The following is a 17420-nucleotide window of genomic DNA, read 5'->3' on the forward strand; positions in this document are numbered from 1 at the left end:
TCATGACCTATTTTCTGGTGAAATATAAAAGATGAGGTTGTGCCGAGGAAATGGGATTCCCAACATGTCAAGCCGTAACACTGTGTGCACTTGGAACGCTTTAATAGCCCCTCCAGGTCATCAGTATAGAGTTACACAGGAGCACTGGTGCTCCAATCATTGCTCTCCCTCCGGCGTGTGCGCTGATATGTAACGTGTGGGGGGATCACTGTGTTCCTATGTATACACCCCAATGTGCGTGTTTTTGTAGGTGTGTGTGGGGGGAGGGGGGCTCTAACATTTTTACATTATTAAAAAAAATGTGTCTCTTTCTATGCTTAAAATTTTATTTATTTTGTCCATAACTTGTATTGCTATCATGTAGGGGACCAATAGCCTCCTATGTGATGGCATATAGGTGACAGGTTCTCTTTATGGAGACCCCCGGGGTATATTAGACTGTAGATGTCTCCTGTCTACTCCACTGCAGATGATGGAACACAGACCACCTTCCATCAGCTGCTTCCCCCGGCACTGATCCCGGAGAATGACAGCTCCAGTCCAGGAAGTGATGTCATCCACGTCATACATGTCACTTCCTGGTCTGTGTACAGGAGGTCCACTGAGCTCCCGCCACCCTTCCCAGTGACACCCACCATGACAGGACCATGCTCTGCTGTCCGGTGGTGGGGTCAGGGCACATTGCAGCAATGTTCATGGAAGTAACAGGCGGATTCACAGCCATTTGTATCACTTCCACATGAAATCAGACTTTACTAAAGTCCTCACACTCCCGGCTGTATAGTGGTGGGGAATGTGCAAAAAATAACAAATCTGTAGCATTGTTAAAAATCCAAATCACCAGCAAGTGGCTGCAGGTTCATATTTTACCACCCCCTGTTGGATTTTAGACACATATAATACTTCTTTTAGTGTCTTGAGGCGATTATGAATGAAAGAGCCGTCAAAATAAAAATAAAGTGTGATTTTATTCTATCACACAATGGTGTAAAATAACAATGTAAAGCGTATCATGAACAGTTCCATGTAGATAAAACTACTGTAGAAATATCAAGCTGAAGTTTAAAGAAAAAGTCACCATTTTTAGTTATTGAAGTCCGGCCATGTGCCGTTCTGTCCTTCATGTTCTTGTCCTTCTCATGCTCTACTTGTCCTTCGAGACTTTGTGAAGAAGCCGGAAATAGATGGAAGTGATGATATTTGTCTTGCAGCACGCACCTGTTGTTTTCTCAGAACGTCCTAGACATGTATGTGTATGTGTCAGAGTGTCGGTGTTAGCGTGTGTGTGAGCTCCCGTCCTCTGTCCCTTATATGCAGAATGAGTGTGTCATAGCGAGAGATTCGTAATACCTTGTATGGCATAGAAGGGAGGGGACGACACTCACAGAATGGTTTTGATGGACAGGAACATATGGATGCTGATGTACATAATATTGTAAGCCGATGATGTAACCTCAGATATTCATATTTAAATGATAATATAACTTCAATGTATAATCACTAATCTATATATGTATCAATATTAGAAACGTATACTAAATACACACAGATACTATAAAAATACATAATGTAATAGTACATCTATAATGAGTCCTCCTAATACCCTTGACATATACTAGAGAGTTCTAACCAGCTATGCCTAAATATAGTCTTCAGCTGGTTTAGCTGGTCTAGCTAACTTACCCATATTTACTGTCTCAGCTAACTTACCCATATTTACTGTCTCAGCTAACTTACCCATATTTACTGTCTCAGCTAACTTACCCATATTTACTGCCTCAGCTTAACTTACCCATATTTACTGTCTCAGCTAACTTACCCATATTTACTGTCTCAGCTAACTTACCCATATTTACTGTCTCAGCTAACTTACCCATATTTACTGCCTCAGCTTAACTTACCCGTATTTACTGCCTCAGCTTAGCTTACCCGTATTTACTGTCTCAGCTAACTTACCCGTATTTACTGTCTCAGCTAACTTACCCATATTTACTGTCTCAGCTAACTTACCCATATTTACTGTCTCAGCTAACTTACCCATATTTACTGTCTCAGCTAACTTACCCATATATACTGTCTCAGCTTAACTTATTCCTATTTTTCAGTCTCAGTTATGTCTGAAGAATTGTAATACTACCATTTGTCAAAAGACCATTCACACATATTAATATTAATTATGATTAATCATAAAAACCAAATATTTTGCAAGCTTGCCATCAATATAAGTGCCGAATCATAATTTTGATTTCTAATAAATCCCCCTTACTATGATTAGTCCATAATTAATTTTTAACCAATTCACACTTCATTCATGGCCCATACACACTGCCTTATTCCAAATGATCGTACATATTCTTCATAACTGGACCAACCAAAAATAACTTTCCTTCAAAACTCTATACCTTATCTTCAGTTTTTCTTACTATAAAAATTCTTAATCATAATGTTAATTTTAAATGATATATGATAATAATATAATAATAATAATTAAATGATGTAATAATAATTAATGTAGTATATTTCCATATTTGAATAATATTTTAACTCTCCGGAAATATACTTTCCACTCTAAAATGTGTCATAAGTTTCTATTGCTCATACAAGAGTAATATGTTTCTTAACCTTTTAACAAAAGGTATTCTATTAACTGGAATAAGTCTGTGAAGTATTAGCTAAAAAATATTCAGCATATGAATATGTAAAAAATAAAAAATAATAATAATATTAATATAATCCCAATATGGATGTAAGTATCAGAATAAAAGGATCATTAAAATGTATATGTGACCTATAACAATATTTTCAATAATAAATGATGTTATCACTAATAATAAATAGATTTCCTCTTGATGAATCTTTTCTTCATGCAATGTCTATATAATATCTTCTTTAAGTTCTGTAAAGTAGAAACATTTTTGTTGAACGTGATAAATCAGTCACAAGTGTGAAGTATTAAGCTCTTGTTCAATCTTCTTCCCATATGAAGATCTCTTCTTTAACGTCTGAATTCCTTCACGTTGGCTTGTAGGAGATTGTTACGCTTCATATTTGATTTTAGATGCCATTTCTGTAAAGAAATGCAGTATTGTTACTTTGGCACAAACATTACATTATTCTTACACCTTTTTTCAACAAATATGAAAGATTATGGAACAATCAGTTTATGAGGTTGGAACACATATTGTGAAGTAACATTACTTCCTATTTCCTTTTACAGAAAACTTCTATATATCAATCAAAATACTGTCCTAATCCTGTCTAAAATGACCTAAACTAGAATACAAAAGTAGTGTGATATTTAGGTATGACAGGACGCAATATTTCATCATAGGTCATGACCACAAAACCCCGTTTTACTAAACAAAGAAAGGTTTTGTATCACCCCAGAGATGACAAAGGTTTATGCCTTTGTTCTCATCCCTATAATATTAGAAATATGCGTAGCTGTTTTCTGTGCTGATGTCATTATTCTGGTGTTAGAGTGTTCTTCAGTAATACATGTGTTGCTGTTAATGTGAGGTAGAGACTTGTCTGATACAGCTGTACCTATCACAATGTGTTTGGCTAACAGTGCTCTTATCCACTGAGGATACCTTTCACCACATTCTCTGAATGTATCTTCCTCAAGAATTCTTCTTAGTGGACTGTCAGGAGACTGTAATATGATACTATGTGACTTCACTGTGCTTTCTGAAGCTTTGATTGCATAAAAGAAACTCAACAGTTGTTGTGCCTCTGATGTAAAAGTTCTTTCCAATGGTGATAAATCTCTGGAGAAGTAACTAATTAGTCTCTCATTACCTTCTTTTAATTGAGACAAAGTTACTGAAATAGCATTATCAGATACATGAGTTTTCACAACAAAAGGAGCATTGGAACAAATCTCAATAGTACCTAATGCTGGCGCATTCTGCAAATCCTTTTTCAACACTTTTAAAGCATTATTCTCATTTGGACCCCATTGGTCAACTAAGTTATTTGTACTCTTCAAAAGATGATATAATGGCTTAACTTTCTCTGCGAAACCATGTATAAACTCTTTACAATGGTTTATGTCTTTCAAAAATTGTTGCAATGCTTTATGAGTTGTAGGAACTGGAAAGGCAGTGATAGCTCTGACTGTTTCTTGTAATAATTGTCTCTTTCCTTGACTAATCTGCATGTGAAAGCATTTCACCTGACTTGTCATCAGCTGAACTCTGTCCGGGTTTAATTTTAGGCCTGCATCCTGTAAAAACATAAATAACTCAGACAAAAGAGTAATATGTTCATTAACCACTTCCAGACCGGACACTTTTACCCCCTTCCTGACCAGGGCAATTTTCAGCTTTTAGCGCTATCACACTTTGAATGACAATTGCGCGGTCATGCAACACTGTACCCAAATGCATTTTTTACCATTTTTTTGAGATAGGTAAAGCTTTATTTTGGTGGTATTTATTCACCACTGGGATTTGTATTTTGTTTGCTATGTAAATGAAATGTCCAAAAATTTTGAAAAAAAGTGTTTTTTTAATAAAATTTTGCAAATAAATAATATTTCATCATAAATCTTAGCCAAAATTTATTCCGTTATCTTTTTAGTAAAAAAAAAAAAAATCCAAAATTAGTTTATAAGCAAAAATTATAATTTTTAAACATTTTTTTTTACATTTTTATTTTTTTTTTATATTATTATTTTTTATTTTTATTTTTATTTTTTACATACTGTCACCCTAGCAGTACAGTGTCACCATGGTGACACTGTACTACTTGTGAGGGGTGATGAAGATTTTTTTTTTTTTTTTTACACTGATTGCTTTTACACCCATATAGGATGTAAAAGCAATCATTTCTCTTTCTCTCTGTGTGCATTCATGCACTCATTGAGAAGAACTGAGTGAGCTGTGATTGGTCACAGCTTGTCATATGGTACAAGGCTGTTATGAATAGCCTTGTACCATGTGACCTCTGTGATCATTCACAGATTTCACACGTAGTAAGCAATGATGTCACAAGTGACATCTTGCTTACTACTTTGCATGTGATCACTGATTGGCCAATCAGTGATCACATGATCGGGACCTCGTACAGAGGTCCCGTCCGACGATCGGTGTTTCACTGTGTTCGGAGGACACAGCGGGCACCGGATCGCGGTGCTGCGCGCTCCCAGGGAGCGCGCACAAGCAGGGTGCGGGGAGGCCGTTTATTGACGGCCACCCGACCCTGCAGTGCCACCGTCCGGCCGTTTATATACAACGGCTGGTCGGCAAGTGGTTAACATTCTGCGTACTCAGCATAATTGTATTTACCTGCTGAAAAATTGCTTCTGGCCTTGAAAATGTTGATAGAATTTTTGCTATGGATTCATGGACTACACCATCACTGATGTCTAAACCAGCTACTGATCGAGTGAATGCATAGGTCTCTTTCTGAAACTTAAAAGCTAACTTGTATTGACAACTTTTAGCTAAGGGGATCGAAAAATTACTGTTATCGATTTCCAAAACAGAAAACACTTTGGATTCGGCCTTTAAATGTAACCTGATATTAGAATGATCAGGAACAACTGCTTTGTTATTTGTGATATGTTTCTTCAGTGTCCTGAAATCAACTGACAAAGAATATGAATTGTCAGCATTTTTGATAGGCCAAATACAGTTATTTACCACTGATTGTGTTTTCTTTAAAATGCCAAGTTGTACAAACTCTTGAATAATGGCAGAAAGTGGTCCTATTGATTCTTGTGGTAACTCATACTGATTAAGGGGTATAGGATCTTTTCCCTCAATATTCAATTCTGTATCTTTCAATGTTCCGATGTCATTTTTAAACTTTGACCACAAACTTGGAAAACGTTGTACCAATTCTTTTAAAGCACAATTACCATCAGTATCAGGCCATTTTTGTGCTGTAGACATTTTAGAGTTGAAACCAACATCACTGTATATAGAAGGATCCATTAACATTGATTTGGGCCTAGATGGATTCCTCCAAATAACTTTGGTCATAATATCAATAATCCACTTCTGCTTATTGATAAAATCAATGCCAAGAATATTCTCGGTGGCATTACTATACCAAATATCAATGTTAGTTTTCACTAGCCCAGGTACTTCAAATGTTACATTAGGCACCTGTCTAGCAGTGGAATGACCTGTATTAATAAAACCTTTTATATTACACATGGGTGAATTTGGTTTCACAGGTATGTTTTCTCTGGTAAGACTAATCTCAGATCCGCTGTCAATCAGAAATGTAATCTTTTTACCATTTAGTAATCCTTGTATAAATGGTCTTCCATTGTCATCCAATACAATTGGAGCGACACATTCTAACGATATCGGGGATGAATGTGGACGTGATTCTATTTTTGGAACTGGTAATAAACCATTTGTGTCAGTGACAGCCCTTCTCACCATGTTGTCAGAACAGTTGTTGTTAGTCAAAGTATGAATCTGTGTAACTGTTGAGGCATAAGGCAATTCAGTTAAACTTTTATCATTACACAACACAGCAGGTTGTACAAAAGCTGCTTTTTCACTTTTTATTTCCATTTTCTTTATTTGTGAGTCAAGTTTAAACTTCCAACAATGCCGTCTGATATGACCTTGTTTATGACAGTGAAAGCATGTGGTATACTCATTATGGCTCGCTTGCTTGCATCTGTCGTTGTCATTCTTACTGGGACTTGTGGTTCCTGGCATGGCTGCTGTCTGACTATTTTTGCCACTTTGAATCACAGCTACCTCGTAATTGAGATTGCTGTTTTTCAATTTTCTCCGGATTTTGTCAATGAAACTTACTATGTCATTCAGATTTTGTTTTTCCTCTGCTATGACAATGGTTACTGGGTCTAAATACGTGAATTTCTTTACAAAAGCTTTGATCATAGCTGAGTCTTCCTCATTTTCTACTCCAAATATAATTTTATATGCTTTGGAAAACGTATTTTTAAACTCAAAAGGGTCTTCGTCAGCAGTAGTCTGAAGTAAGTCTAGCATTTCTACAGAAGGTACGTCTTCACCTGTTGAACATAACAGCAATTGTCGCAGTCTGTCTGTCGCGTCACTATGTTTTTTCTGATATTTATCGTTAATAACAGAATTTTTAATTCGAGACATAAATTTAATTGGTAGCCACATCGGAAATAAATAATTTATTTCATGATTTGGAAGCTGATGGCATTTGACATTCATTTCATACATTTCCATGTTGCTGTATATATCTTTATCTGAATCATAAGCAGGGATGTCTTTTAAAACTTTCATTAATTGATTATGTATTTGCAACTTAAGTTTTGCAGTTTTACATAACAATTCTTTATGTTTACTTTGTGTTTCGTCATCAGAGTCAATATCCAAACTTTCAGAGATATCGGACAGCCGTGGCTCTGATCTTGAATCACTCTGTTTGTCATCTGTGTTTATCATGGCAACCTGTTTACTGTCATTCTGCAGTCTTAACAAAAGATTTGTCTTTGAATCAATTTGTTCCTCAAGATTTTCTATAGAATTACAAAAAATGTCACAGTTTGGGAAACTAAGAGCATCTTGAGACACATTTTCATGTATTTCTGTATTCTGTACAGTACTACATTCTGTCTGTTTTAATGTACAAGCTTTTTTAACAGGTAAATCAACATTCAAAATTCAACATTTTGTTGCATATTCTTACTAAATTTAAGATGTTAGATATCTTTTTACGCTGTCTGTGCACAGTAAATCTAGATTTATCTATCTGAATATTGGCCTGTAAACATTCATTATACATATAGTGCCATAGCTGACCGTCTTCAGGATATAAAGAAACATCTTTAAACTCTAGCTTGCTTTCATTAACTAAGTCATCAATAAATTCCATAATTGTTACTCACTGAAATCAAAAGATTTTCTCGTTTTACCCGGCTCAGTCACTGGACCTCTCGTCCACGTCTGTTTAATCGCCTTTTCTGCTAGGTTCTTTTCACCGCGCTTTTCCCAGACTTGACAATCACAGAATTGTGCGTTCTCCCCCTTATCAAGGAATGGAAAACCGGAGAAAAAACTTCGGCGGAGGCTGGCTCACCAAAATGTTGGATTTTAGACACATACAATACTTCTTTTAGTGTCTTGAGGCGATTATGAATGAAAGAGCCGTTGAAATAAAAAATAAAGTGTGATTTTATTCTATCACACAATGGTGTAAAATAACAATGTAAAGCGTATCATGAACAGTTCCATGTAGATAAAACTACTGTAGAAATATCGAGCTGAAGTTTAAAGAAAAAGTCACCATTTTTAGTTATTGAAGTCCGGCCATGTGCTGTTCTGTCTTTCATGTTCTCCTTGTCCTTCTCATGTCTTTTTGGGAAGAAACCAGAAATAGACGGAAATGATGATCTTGTCTTCAGTAAGCACCTGTTCCAGCTTCTCATACGTGTGTGTGCGTGTATGTCAAAGTGTCAGTGTTAGTGTGTGAGTGTCTCCCCTCCTCTGTCCCTTATGGACCTTTTTATGCAGAATGAGTGTGTCATAACGAGAGATTCTTAATACCTTGTATGGCATAGAAGGGAGGGGACGACACTCACATAATGGTTTTGATGGACAGGAACATATGGATGCTGATGTACATAATATTATAAGCCGATGATGTAACCTCAGCTATTCATATTTAAAGAATAATATAGCTTAAGAACATATCAATGTATAATCACTAATCTATATATGTATCAATATTAGAAACGTATACTAAATACACACAGATACTATTAAAATACATAATGTAATAGTACATCTATAATGAGTCCTCCTAATACCCTTGACATATTACTAGAGACTTCTAACCAGCTATGCCTAAATATAGTCTTCAGCTGGTTTAGCTGGTCTAGCTAACTTACCCATATTTACTGTCTCAGCCTAACTTATATATCTTTTGGTCTCAGCTATAATTGAAGAATTGTAATACTATTGGCTTCAGGCGTCTATTCAAACATATTAATATTAATTATGATTAATCATAAAAACCAAATAATTTGCAAGCTTGCCATCAATATAAGTGCCGAATCATAATTTTGATTTCTAACACTGTGCCTTACATCACTTCCTGTCTGTGCCCGACATCACTTCCTGTCTTTGCCCGACATCACTTCCTGTCTTCCATAGAGATTTCCTGTCTCTGTAATTGTGTGATCACCACCTTCTGGAGCTCAGAAGAAATGCAGTCCAAGAAAATGAAACCATACTGTACGATGAAAGCAAGATTTATTTATTTCTACTTCAGCTCCGGAAAGTTTTACCCCCTTCATGACCGGGGTATTTTTTGCCATTCAGCACTGGCAATTGTGCGGTCATGCAACACTGCACACAAATTAAATTGATATCATTTTGCACACAAATAGAGCTTTCTTTGGTGGTATTTGATCAGCACTGGGGGTTTATTTTTTATTACAAATGATATTTTTCATGGAATCCTTTTGCTTGGTTGACCTATAATAGTTTATAGGTCCATACTATGAGGTGAGCGGCCATCCTTATCCATAGGTGGAGGTGCAGATTTCACGGGGGAGCACTGCAGGCTTCTGGAGCACATTCTATATCAAACACATTTATTCAAGCACAATATTTAAATTAACTGTTCCAATTATAAGGACTTTTATTGTATATTTTATATGTATATATGTACATGAATACGGCGTGTATGAGAGAGAGCAACACTGATTTTCAGATTGGATTAAATGATATCTTCTACTTTGTTATAAAACATATCCCATAAAATCAGATTTCTTCATACATGTAGTACAACGTGTATTCTGCTCCGTGTCTTTGGTAGAAGCATAGCTGAATCCGTGGATATTGATTGGTTTGTGTGAAGTTACAAACTATGGGATATAGAATGGAATTTATGCAGCTTTTACGTCGCTGTTACTTTCTGACTGCCGATCACATTTCTTGAGGCAGTAAAATGCCCGGACCTTACAAACATCCCCAAATGTCCCCTTTATGGGAAGGATACATCCCAAGGTATGTGCTGAGAGGCATGTTGTGTCCATGGAACATTTACAGTTTTTGCCATAAGTTATTGGAAAATGAAAAACAAAATGTAATTTAATGAGCTATTTCTGGCACACGCCTTGGGGAGATGTGGAATTACACCCAAAACACATTCTGCTACTTCTCCCCAGTATGAGGACACCACAATGACCACCTTAAGGAGGCTTAGGCAACCATCTTAGGGTGCCAGGATAGGGGGGTGGTAAAATATGAAGCTGCAGCCACTTGCTGGGGATTTGGATTTTTAACAATGCTACAGATTTGTTAGTTTTTGCACATTCCCCACCACTATACAGCCGGGAGTGTGAGGACTTTAGTAAAGTCTGATTTCATGTGGAAGTGATACAAATGGCTGTGAATCCGCCTGTTACTTCCATGAACATTGCTGCAATGTGCCATGACCCCGCCACCGGACAGCAGAGCATGGTCCTGTCATGGTGGGTGTCACTGGGAAGGGTGGCGGGAGCTCAGTGGACCTCCTGTACACAGACCAGGAAGTGACATGCATGACGTGGATGACATCACTTCCTGGACTGGAGCTGTCAATCTCCGGGATCAGTGCCGGGGGAAGCAGCTGATGGAAGGTGGTCTGTGTTCCATCATCTGCAATGGAGTAGACAGGAGACATCTACAGTCTAATATACCCCAGGAGTCTCCATAAAGAGAACCTGTCACCTATATGCCATCATATAGGAGGCTATTGCTACATGATAGCAATACAAGTTATGGACAAAATAAATAAGGTTTTAAGCACAGAAAGAGACACATTTTTTTTAATAATGTAAAAATGTTAGAGCCCCTCCTCAACCGACACACACCTACAAAAACACGCACATTGGGGCGCCTACATAGGAACACAGTGATCCACACACGTTACATATCAGCGCACACGCCGGAGGGAGAGCAATGATTGGAGCACCAGTGCTCCTGTGTAACTCTATACTGATGACCTGGAGGGGCTATTAAAGCGTTCCAAGTGCACACAGTGTTACGGCTTGACATGTTGGGAATCCGATTTCCTCGGCACAACCTCATCTTTTATATTTCACCAGAAAATAGGTCATGAATTGCATTTATGTGCTCAGAAATAAACGTTACTATATTGTTCCTGAAATGTTGCCTTTCATAAACTGTTGTGCTAATATCATGTAACATAGAAAATGACAACTCCCAACATTGTATTATATAGGGTGTCTGCTATCAAAGAATACATCAGATTTGGGGTTCAGTGATCTTCAGGAATAAATGATTTTTAAAAGGTGTAAACAAGAAATAAAAAAAATATGTAAAAATGTCCCCAGGACTCCATGGACCCCTTCATTCCACGCCGTCTGCAGGAACCGGGAAACCACAGAGAAGCCAAGTGTCCCCCAACTTCCTCTCCAGGCTGGGATGTCACTCTGGTTGAGAGCCACCTACAGGGGAAGAAGCAGACTGCACCGGCCTACATCTGCTCTATGCTTTGTCTGATCAGGATGGCGGCCATTTCTCCATAAACACGAGGTAAACGTGGTGCAGCATTGAGCCCCGTCCAGCTTTAGTGTAGACTTTGACAGGCTGCAGGCAGCGGGGCTGGACGCTGTACCTGTGCCTACCAGGTGTATTATAATGCCAGCATTGCACCCACAGGGGCCGGACCCCCCATGTACAAGGGGCCTAAGAGATACCATCAGCTTGTGTCCCATTCCACCAGACTCCTAGAACTGGAAGAGGACATTTTTGGGGGGATGTGTTGTAGAAGAACCCAGACCACGGTATTGTGCGGTGAAAATATCACCCAACTTTATTCATCATATATATGTGACACTTTAACAACGGAAGGAAAGAGATAGATTGTTTACATTTCAAGGATCTATTTATACCATTTATATCATCTATACTAAGAAACTGATTAACATATGACACACCCCTCATTAATACCAACCCTGCCCACTTATGTAACCCTCTAAACATCCAAATCCCTGTAACTTCCCAGAAGACACTTTCATCTTTTATCCATAACAAGCTGATAGGGTACAAGAGAACCCCGAGCCCCTCCTGCTCATTCCCACACAACAAGTCCATGTCACCATCTACAAGGTGAGAGGACCTGAAGGAGAACAAGACCATGACCACCAGGACCATCGCCTGACTGAAGCCATGCTCACATTTCTTTCTAATGCTGCTTCTATGGTCTACTCAGATACAGATTTGGCAGATGTACATTTGTGTCTTCAAGGAGCTGATCAAACATGATCTGTGCTTGACCATCTATTTTGGGGTCCAGAGGTGACATTAGGGGTCTGATAGACCTCTTGTGTTTCTTTAAAGAGGATCTGTGACCAGCAATATGTTATCACATGCGAGGCTATTAACCCCCTATATGGCAATAATAAAGTTCAGAGAAAGAAAAGTGTAAAGTAACACACTGAAAATGAAAAAACACACAAAACACATTTCAAAGCCTCCAGTTCCCGTATAAATGAGAAATTGCAAGGGTTGGGTGCGGTTATGTAGGAAAACATCAATCACACTACACATTGTACATATCTCTGCACACACCAGAGGGAGAGGAATAACTCTAGGGCCATCATTCATGGTTCACTATATAAACTGATGACCTGTAAAGGCTTTTAAAGCGTCACCTATGGACAATTTCTGGTACTGAAGTTTGTCACCATTTCACAAGCACATGACATTTTTTAAGTTTGACATGTTTGGTATCTATATACTTGATGTCAACCTCATCTTTCATATTTCATGAAATTGGGTCATATAATGTGTTTGTCTGCACTGGAATTATCGGTATTGGGTTTTTTTACTGAAAATATGCATTTCATAGACAGCTGTGCTAATATTGTGTTATAAAAACCACCACCATTTTATTCTCCATGGTCTCTGCTTTCAGAAAATAGGAAAAAGTTTTTGGGGTTTTAAATAATCTTCTGGCCTAACAATGTGAATGTAATCATGTGCATAAACAAGCAAAATCAACTGGCAGCAAAACACACAACAGCAACAATGTATACAATTATCATCAAATCTATAGTAGGAACTAATGGCCTAAGAAGCAAAGCCACCATATTACTCAACCAAGTTCCAGCTAAACCCATCCAAGAAAATGGATCCCACTTCCCCCCACCCAGGTGACTGTTGGAACTCCTTTACCTTGTGTAGATATCTCCTTCTGAGATCCTCATGATCTAATATAAATGTACAACACTCTCTGACACCAGTTTGTAGACTCTGCCTTGATCTTCCGAGAGATAGTCAGCCGCCATGCAGTTCTGTGACACCACCTTAGGTGATGGAGCCACTTCTGCTGTCGGCTCTGCTATACCATCAATGGTGTCATTGGTTATCTGATCCATGACTCCAGTACACCGGTTCATCTTACTTATCTTAGATTACTTAGATTCCCCATCCCGTCTATGAAGGGCTCACTGCATAAAACATCTCCACTCCAGAGAAAATGTTTCTTCTCACTGGAAGGCCAGAGGAGGATTGGGAGAAATTGAGGCTTTCCCTTACAGATATGGGGGAGGGGCAACATCACCTAAAGTACAGCTATGGGTGGAATTGAAGGGAAGCCATTTTAGGGCGCTCCTTCCACACAAGAAGCAATGTATATGGAAGGACTAGGAATCCATTGGACCAATGGGGAATAAACATTCTGCAATACATTGAGACACCATGAAATATTACTGGCCTGTGATTGGCTCTCCTATTGTTAGTGAAGTGAGACTCCCCTTGTCGGTGTCATTAATGGAAAGAAACTATGTGAAATGTTTCCCCCAAATCCAAAAAGGTGACCCCCTCGGGTAGGTACCCATCCTACTATTCCTGATATGAGTTTGTAGTCCCTGCTACTACAGGAAACATGCGGGCGATCATTTACACCTTTTACAGCAGGACAGTAAATATCAGAACACAATTCAAACATCAGACCAACAGCAGGAAGTCTGCTAACTGAATGTGTAATGCAATCTGTCATTAGCATTCCCAGAGTTCCCTCTGCAACATAGTTGTATCAGCTGTTGGTCCTGTCTGTAGATCTGTTATTTTCCCACCTTCTGTAACAGGGTGACAACCCTGACCATTCTGCAGGAACATTACACAGCAGCGTTGTCACCCTGTACAGGGAAGTCTTAGATAGATTATAAGTAAGACACACAACAAGTAAAGCCCAACTTCAGCTAACGCTTCTACAGCAGTTACAGCAACAGGTTCTCTATAAGGTCCAACCCCCCATATGAATGACAACTGACAGTTGTGAGCACCCCCAGCAGTGTTATAGGATTTGCCCCAACCCCTCCAACTGCCATTTTTCCCAAAAGACTTGGCCTTCTACAGGAAGTAGTAAAAAACAAACAATCTACTGGGAGGTACAAAAAAAAATAATACAATAGGAGACTTGGAAAAACAAAGCCTGCTCTGCTAATGACAGATTTCATTATTAATGTCATTAGTGATTTTGCCCATAGTTACACTTTGGTGCCAACGTTGTAATATTTCCAGGGAGAAGAAGTTTTCTTTACAAACTTTCCACCAAAAAGAGATGTGTGCACTCAGAGTGATTATTGTGAACCCCAATCAGAGGAATGTCAGTCCCCCGGAAGAAGTGGTAGGAATATGACCGCACACTCAGCACTTTGTAAGTTCAGATCTCTGGCAGTTGTATTGTGTGATTAGTCTATGGAGAGGAGTAATAGCTGGAAAGAGAAAACATGGAACAAGGATTTCTGATCTTCACCTGATGGAATCCCATTTGGCAGAACCACATGGAACACAAGTGGCCAGCTGGGCTTACGTTTTACTGCTGAATACATCCCCTAAATCAGCAGTAACTCAGTATTGGAAGGCCTGCATCAGCTTGGGATGTTGTTTTCTCACTGAACAGACTTCTTTCTAGCTGGTGTCACAGACACAGACCTGCCTGTAAAGTTGTCGCCTATGAGAGGAGATGAAATGTGGAAAGAAGTCATTGATAATGGGAGAGGAGATGGAACATGTATTGGGAGGAGTGGACAAGGTGGGCTTACGTGGAGACCTCAAGCCTGGCTGATCATGTATCAATAGTCAAAAGAACCTGGAATGGACTCTCCCACTGAGGCTTCAGAGACTTGGTAAGATACAATTGGACCCCATCCTAGTCTCTGGTACTGAGGCAGTGCTGGTCTTGTATTACCTCAGGATACAGAAATGAAGAAAATGCTTGGAAACACAACTCAGTTGGTGAATCATGAAAATGCATTACATGTTCATTCAAAGTTCCATAAAACAGATAAAGATGAGAATCATGAGGGAAGCTGTTCAGTTATTGATGCTTATCTTAAAGCAATTGTCAAAGATAAAATATTCAAATCCCTTCTAGTTGTGTATTGATGGACATAAGCACTAAACTCAGTTCATCCAATCATTACATTCCAGTTTGCTCAGATTTTAGTTTGTTTCTTTTAAGGTAACATTTTATCTTTTCCCTTCTTCTTTAGCTTGTGGGATGACATTGGGGATGTGAAACTAACTTGTGACACCTGAAACTTCTTTAATATCACTTTTCTTCCAGAATATAGTCTATGCTGAAATTTGTGAATCCTCCGGTGATAGATTAGACCGGCATTAACTGTAAAGGTTTTATCACATTGAGAGCATTAAAATGGCTTCTCTCCAGTGTGAATCCTCTGGTGTCTGATAAGATCGGATTTCCCTGTAAAAGCTTTATCACATTCAGAACACTGATATGGCTTCTCTCCAGTGTGAATCCTCTGGTGTATCATAAGGCTTGACTTCCTTGTAAAAGCTTTGTCACACTCAGAACACTGATATGGCTTCTCTCCAGTGTGAACAATCTGGTGTGTGATAAGATGTGACTTCCGTGTAAAAGCTTTATCACATTCAGAACACTGATATGACGTCTCTCCAGTGTGAACAATCTGGTGTATGATAAGATCTGACCTCTGAGTAAAAGCTTTACCACATTCAGAACACTGATATGGCTTTTCTCCAGTGTGAATCCTCTGGTGTGTGATAAGATGTGACGTCCGTGAAAAAGCTTTATCACATTCAGAACACTGATATGGCTTCTCTCCAGTATGAACTCTTTGGTGTACTGTAAGGTCTCTCTTGTGTGTAAAAGTTTTGTCACATTCAGAACACTGATGTGGCTTCCCTCCATTGTGAACCTTCTGGTGTGTGATATATTTTCTCTCCATTGTAAAATCTACAAAAAAAGTAGTTTGAAATGACTCCTCTTATGTATACTGGGGTTGGACTTTAGTGTAAAGCCATTGTCACTTCCAGAACACTGAAATTACTTTTCTCCTGCTGGATCAATGTGGAAGAGGATCCAAACCATGACTTTTAGATATGACTTGTATCCCGTGTGAATCCTCCAATGAACTGCAGTAAAGACTTTCAGTCAATTAAGACATCCATATGTCTTGTTTTCCATGTGACTCAGCTGTATTCATGAAGACCAAAATGTCCCAAAAACTTGGTTCATCAATCTACCTGTAGAGAAAGAAAAAAGTTAGAATTCTATATAAAGGGCTACATAAAGTTACTTTCTATTTTTAATGTTCATTACTAAATATATCTTATGAATAGAAAGAATATGTACAGCATTATCTACAGTATTTTTTTTAATCAAATAGATTTTATTAAGAAAGTTTCTAAGTGCGCACAGTATTCCCAACATTCAGCCCAGACAATGGAGTCATACATTCTCACGTATAGGCAGTTGTGGCACTGTTACAGATCATACAGAACAATAACTTGCTTTGTCTATGGTGTCACTTTTACCTTTTATAAACAAATGAACAGAGAAAAGAACAAACAGCCTAGAACAATTCAGCTGTACACAGCAAGTAACTCCCCCCAGTACATACATAGATAGCTGACACCGATCAATGAGGCCCGTGTCTACAGGATCATACCCCAAGTATGGGCCCCCCATGTAGTCACCATTCAGTAGGATACAACTGGCCGTTCTCCTTCTATGGGGCTAAAAGAGCTAAGATTTTAAAATCCTATGAAGAACTAACTAGGAGTGAACAAGGAGTATCCAGCCAGTTCTGCCAGACATACATCTCCTGGGGGAATTACAATGTTGGAGAGTTCATTTTTCATATGTTAATGTGGAGATCACCTGCTCAACCCACTGGTGTCTGCTGGGAGTTTGAGATGATAGCCAAGATCGGGATACTTTTTGTGGTCAAGCAGCCTCACTATTGCTATATGACTTGTAATAGGAGGAGGTGTAAATATTTCCTCCTCTATTGACACCAAGAGGCACACCCGAGGAATATTGAACACCAACATTACAAAACTGGTCATATTGTTCCACTTTTTGAATAAATTTGGACATCTCCAAAACATGTATCAAATCCCCGACATCACCACTACAATTGGGGTCATAAGGGGAAATCCCTC

General features: G+C 38.6%; 1 protein-coding gene across 1 annotated transcript in view; it reads right to left on the bottom strand.

Annotated features, from left to right (window-relative positions):
- Window positions 1-11767: 11767 nt before the first annotated feature.
- The window catches only part of LOC149434737 (uncharacterized), a 38670-nt gene continuing 33017 nt past the window's right edge, over window positions 11768-17420 (bottom strand). The window contains exon 2 of the mRNA XM_089663446.1: window positions 11768-16499. Coding sequence (XP_089519572.1) covers window positions 15641-16201 — 561 coding nt within the window. The 5' untranslated portion in view covers window positions 16202-16499 and the 3' untranslated portion in view covers window positions 11768-15640. The remainder of the gene's footprint in view (window positions 16500-17420) is intronic.

This window comes from Staurois parvus, unplaced genomic scaffold, assembly GCF_062004578.1.
Source record: "Staurois parvus isolate SC_StPar_1 unplaced genomic scaffold, SC_StPar_1.0 ptg001689l, whole genome shotgun sequence".
Taxonomy (NCBI): Eukaryota; Metazoa; Chordata; class Amphibia; order Anura; family Ranidae; genus Staurois; species Staurois parvus.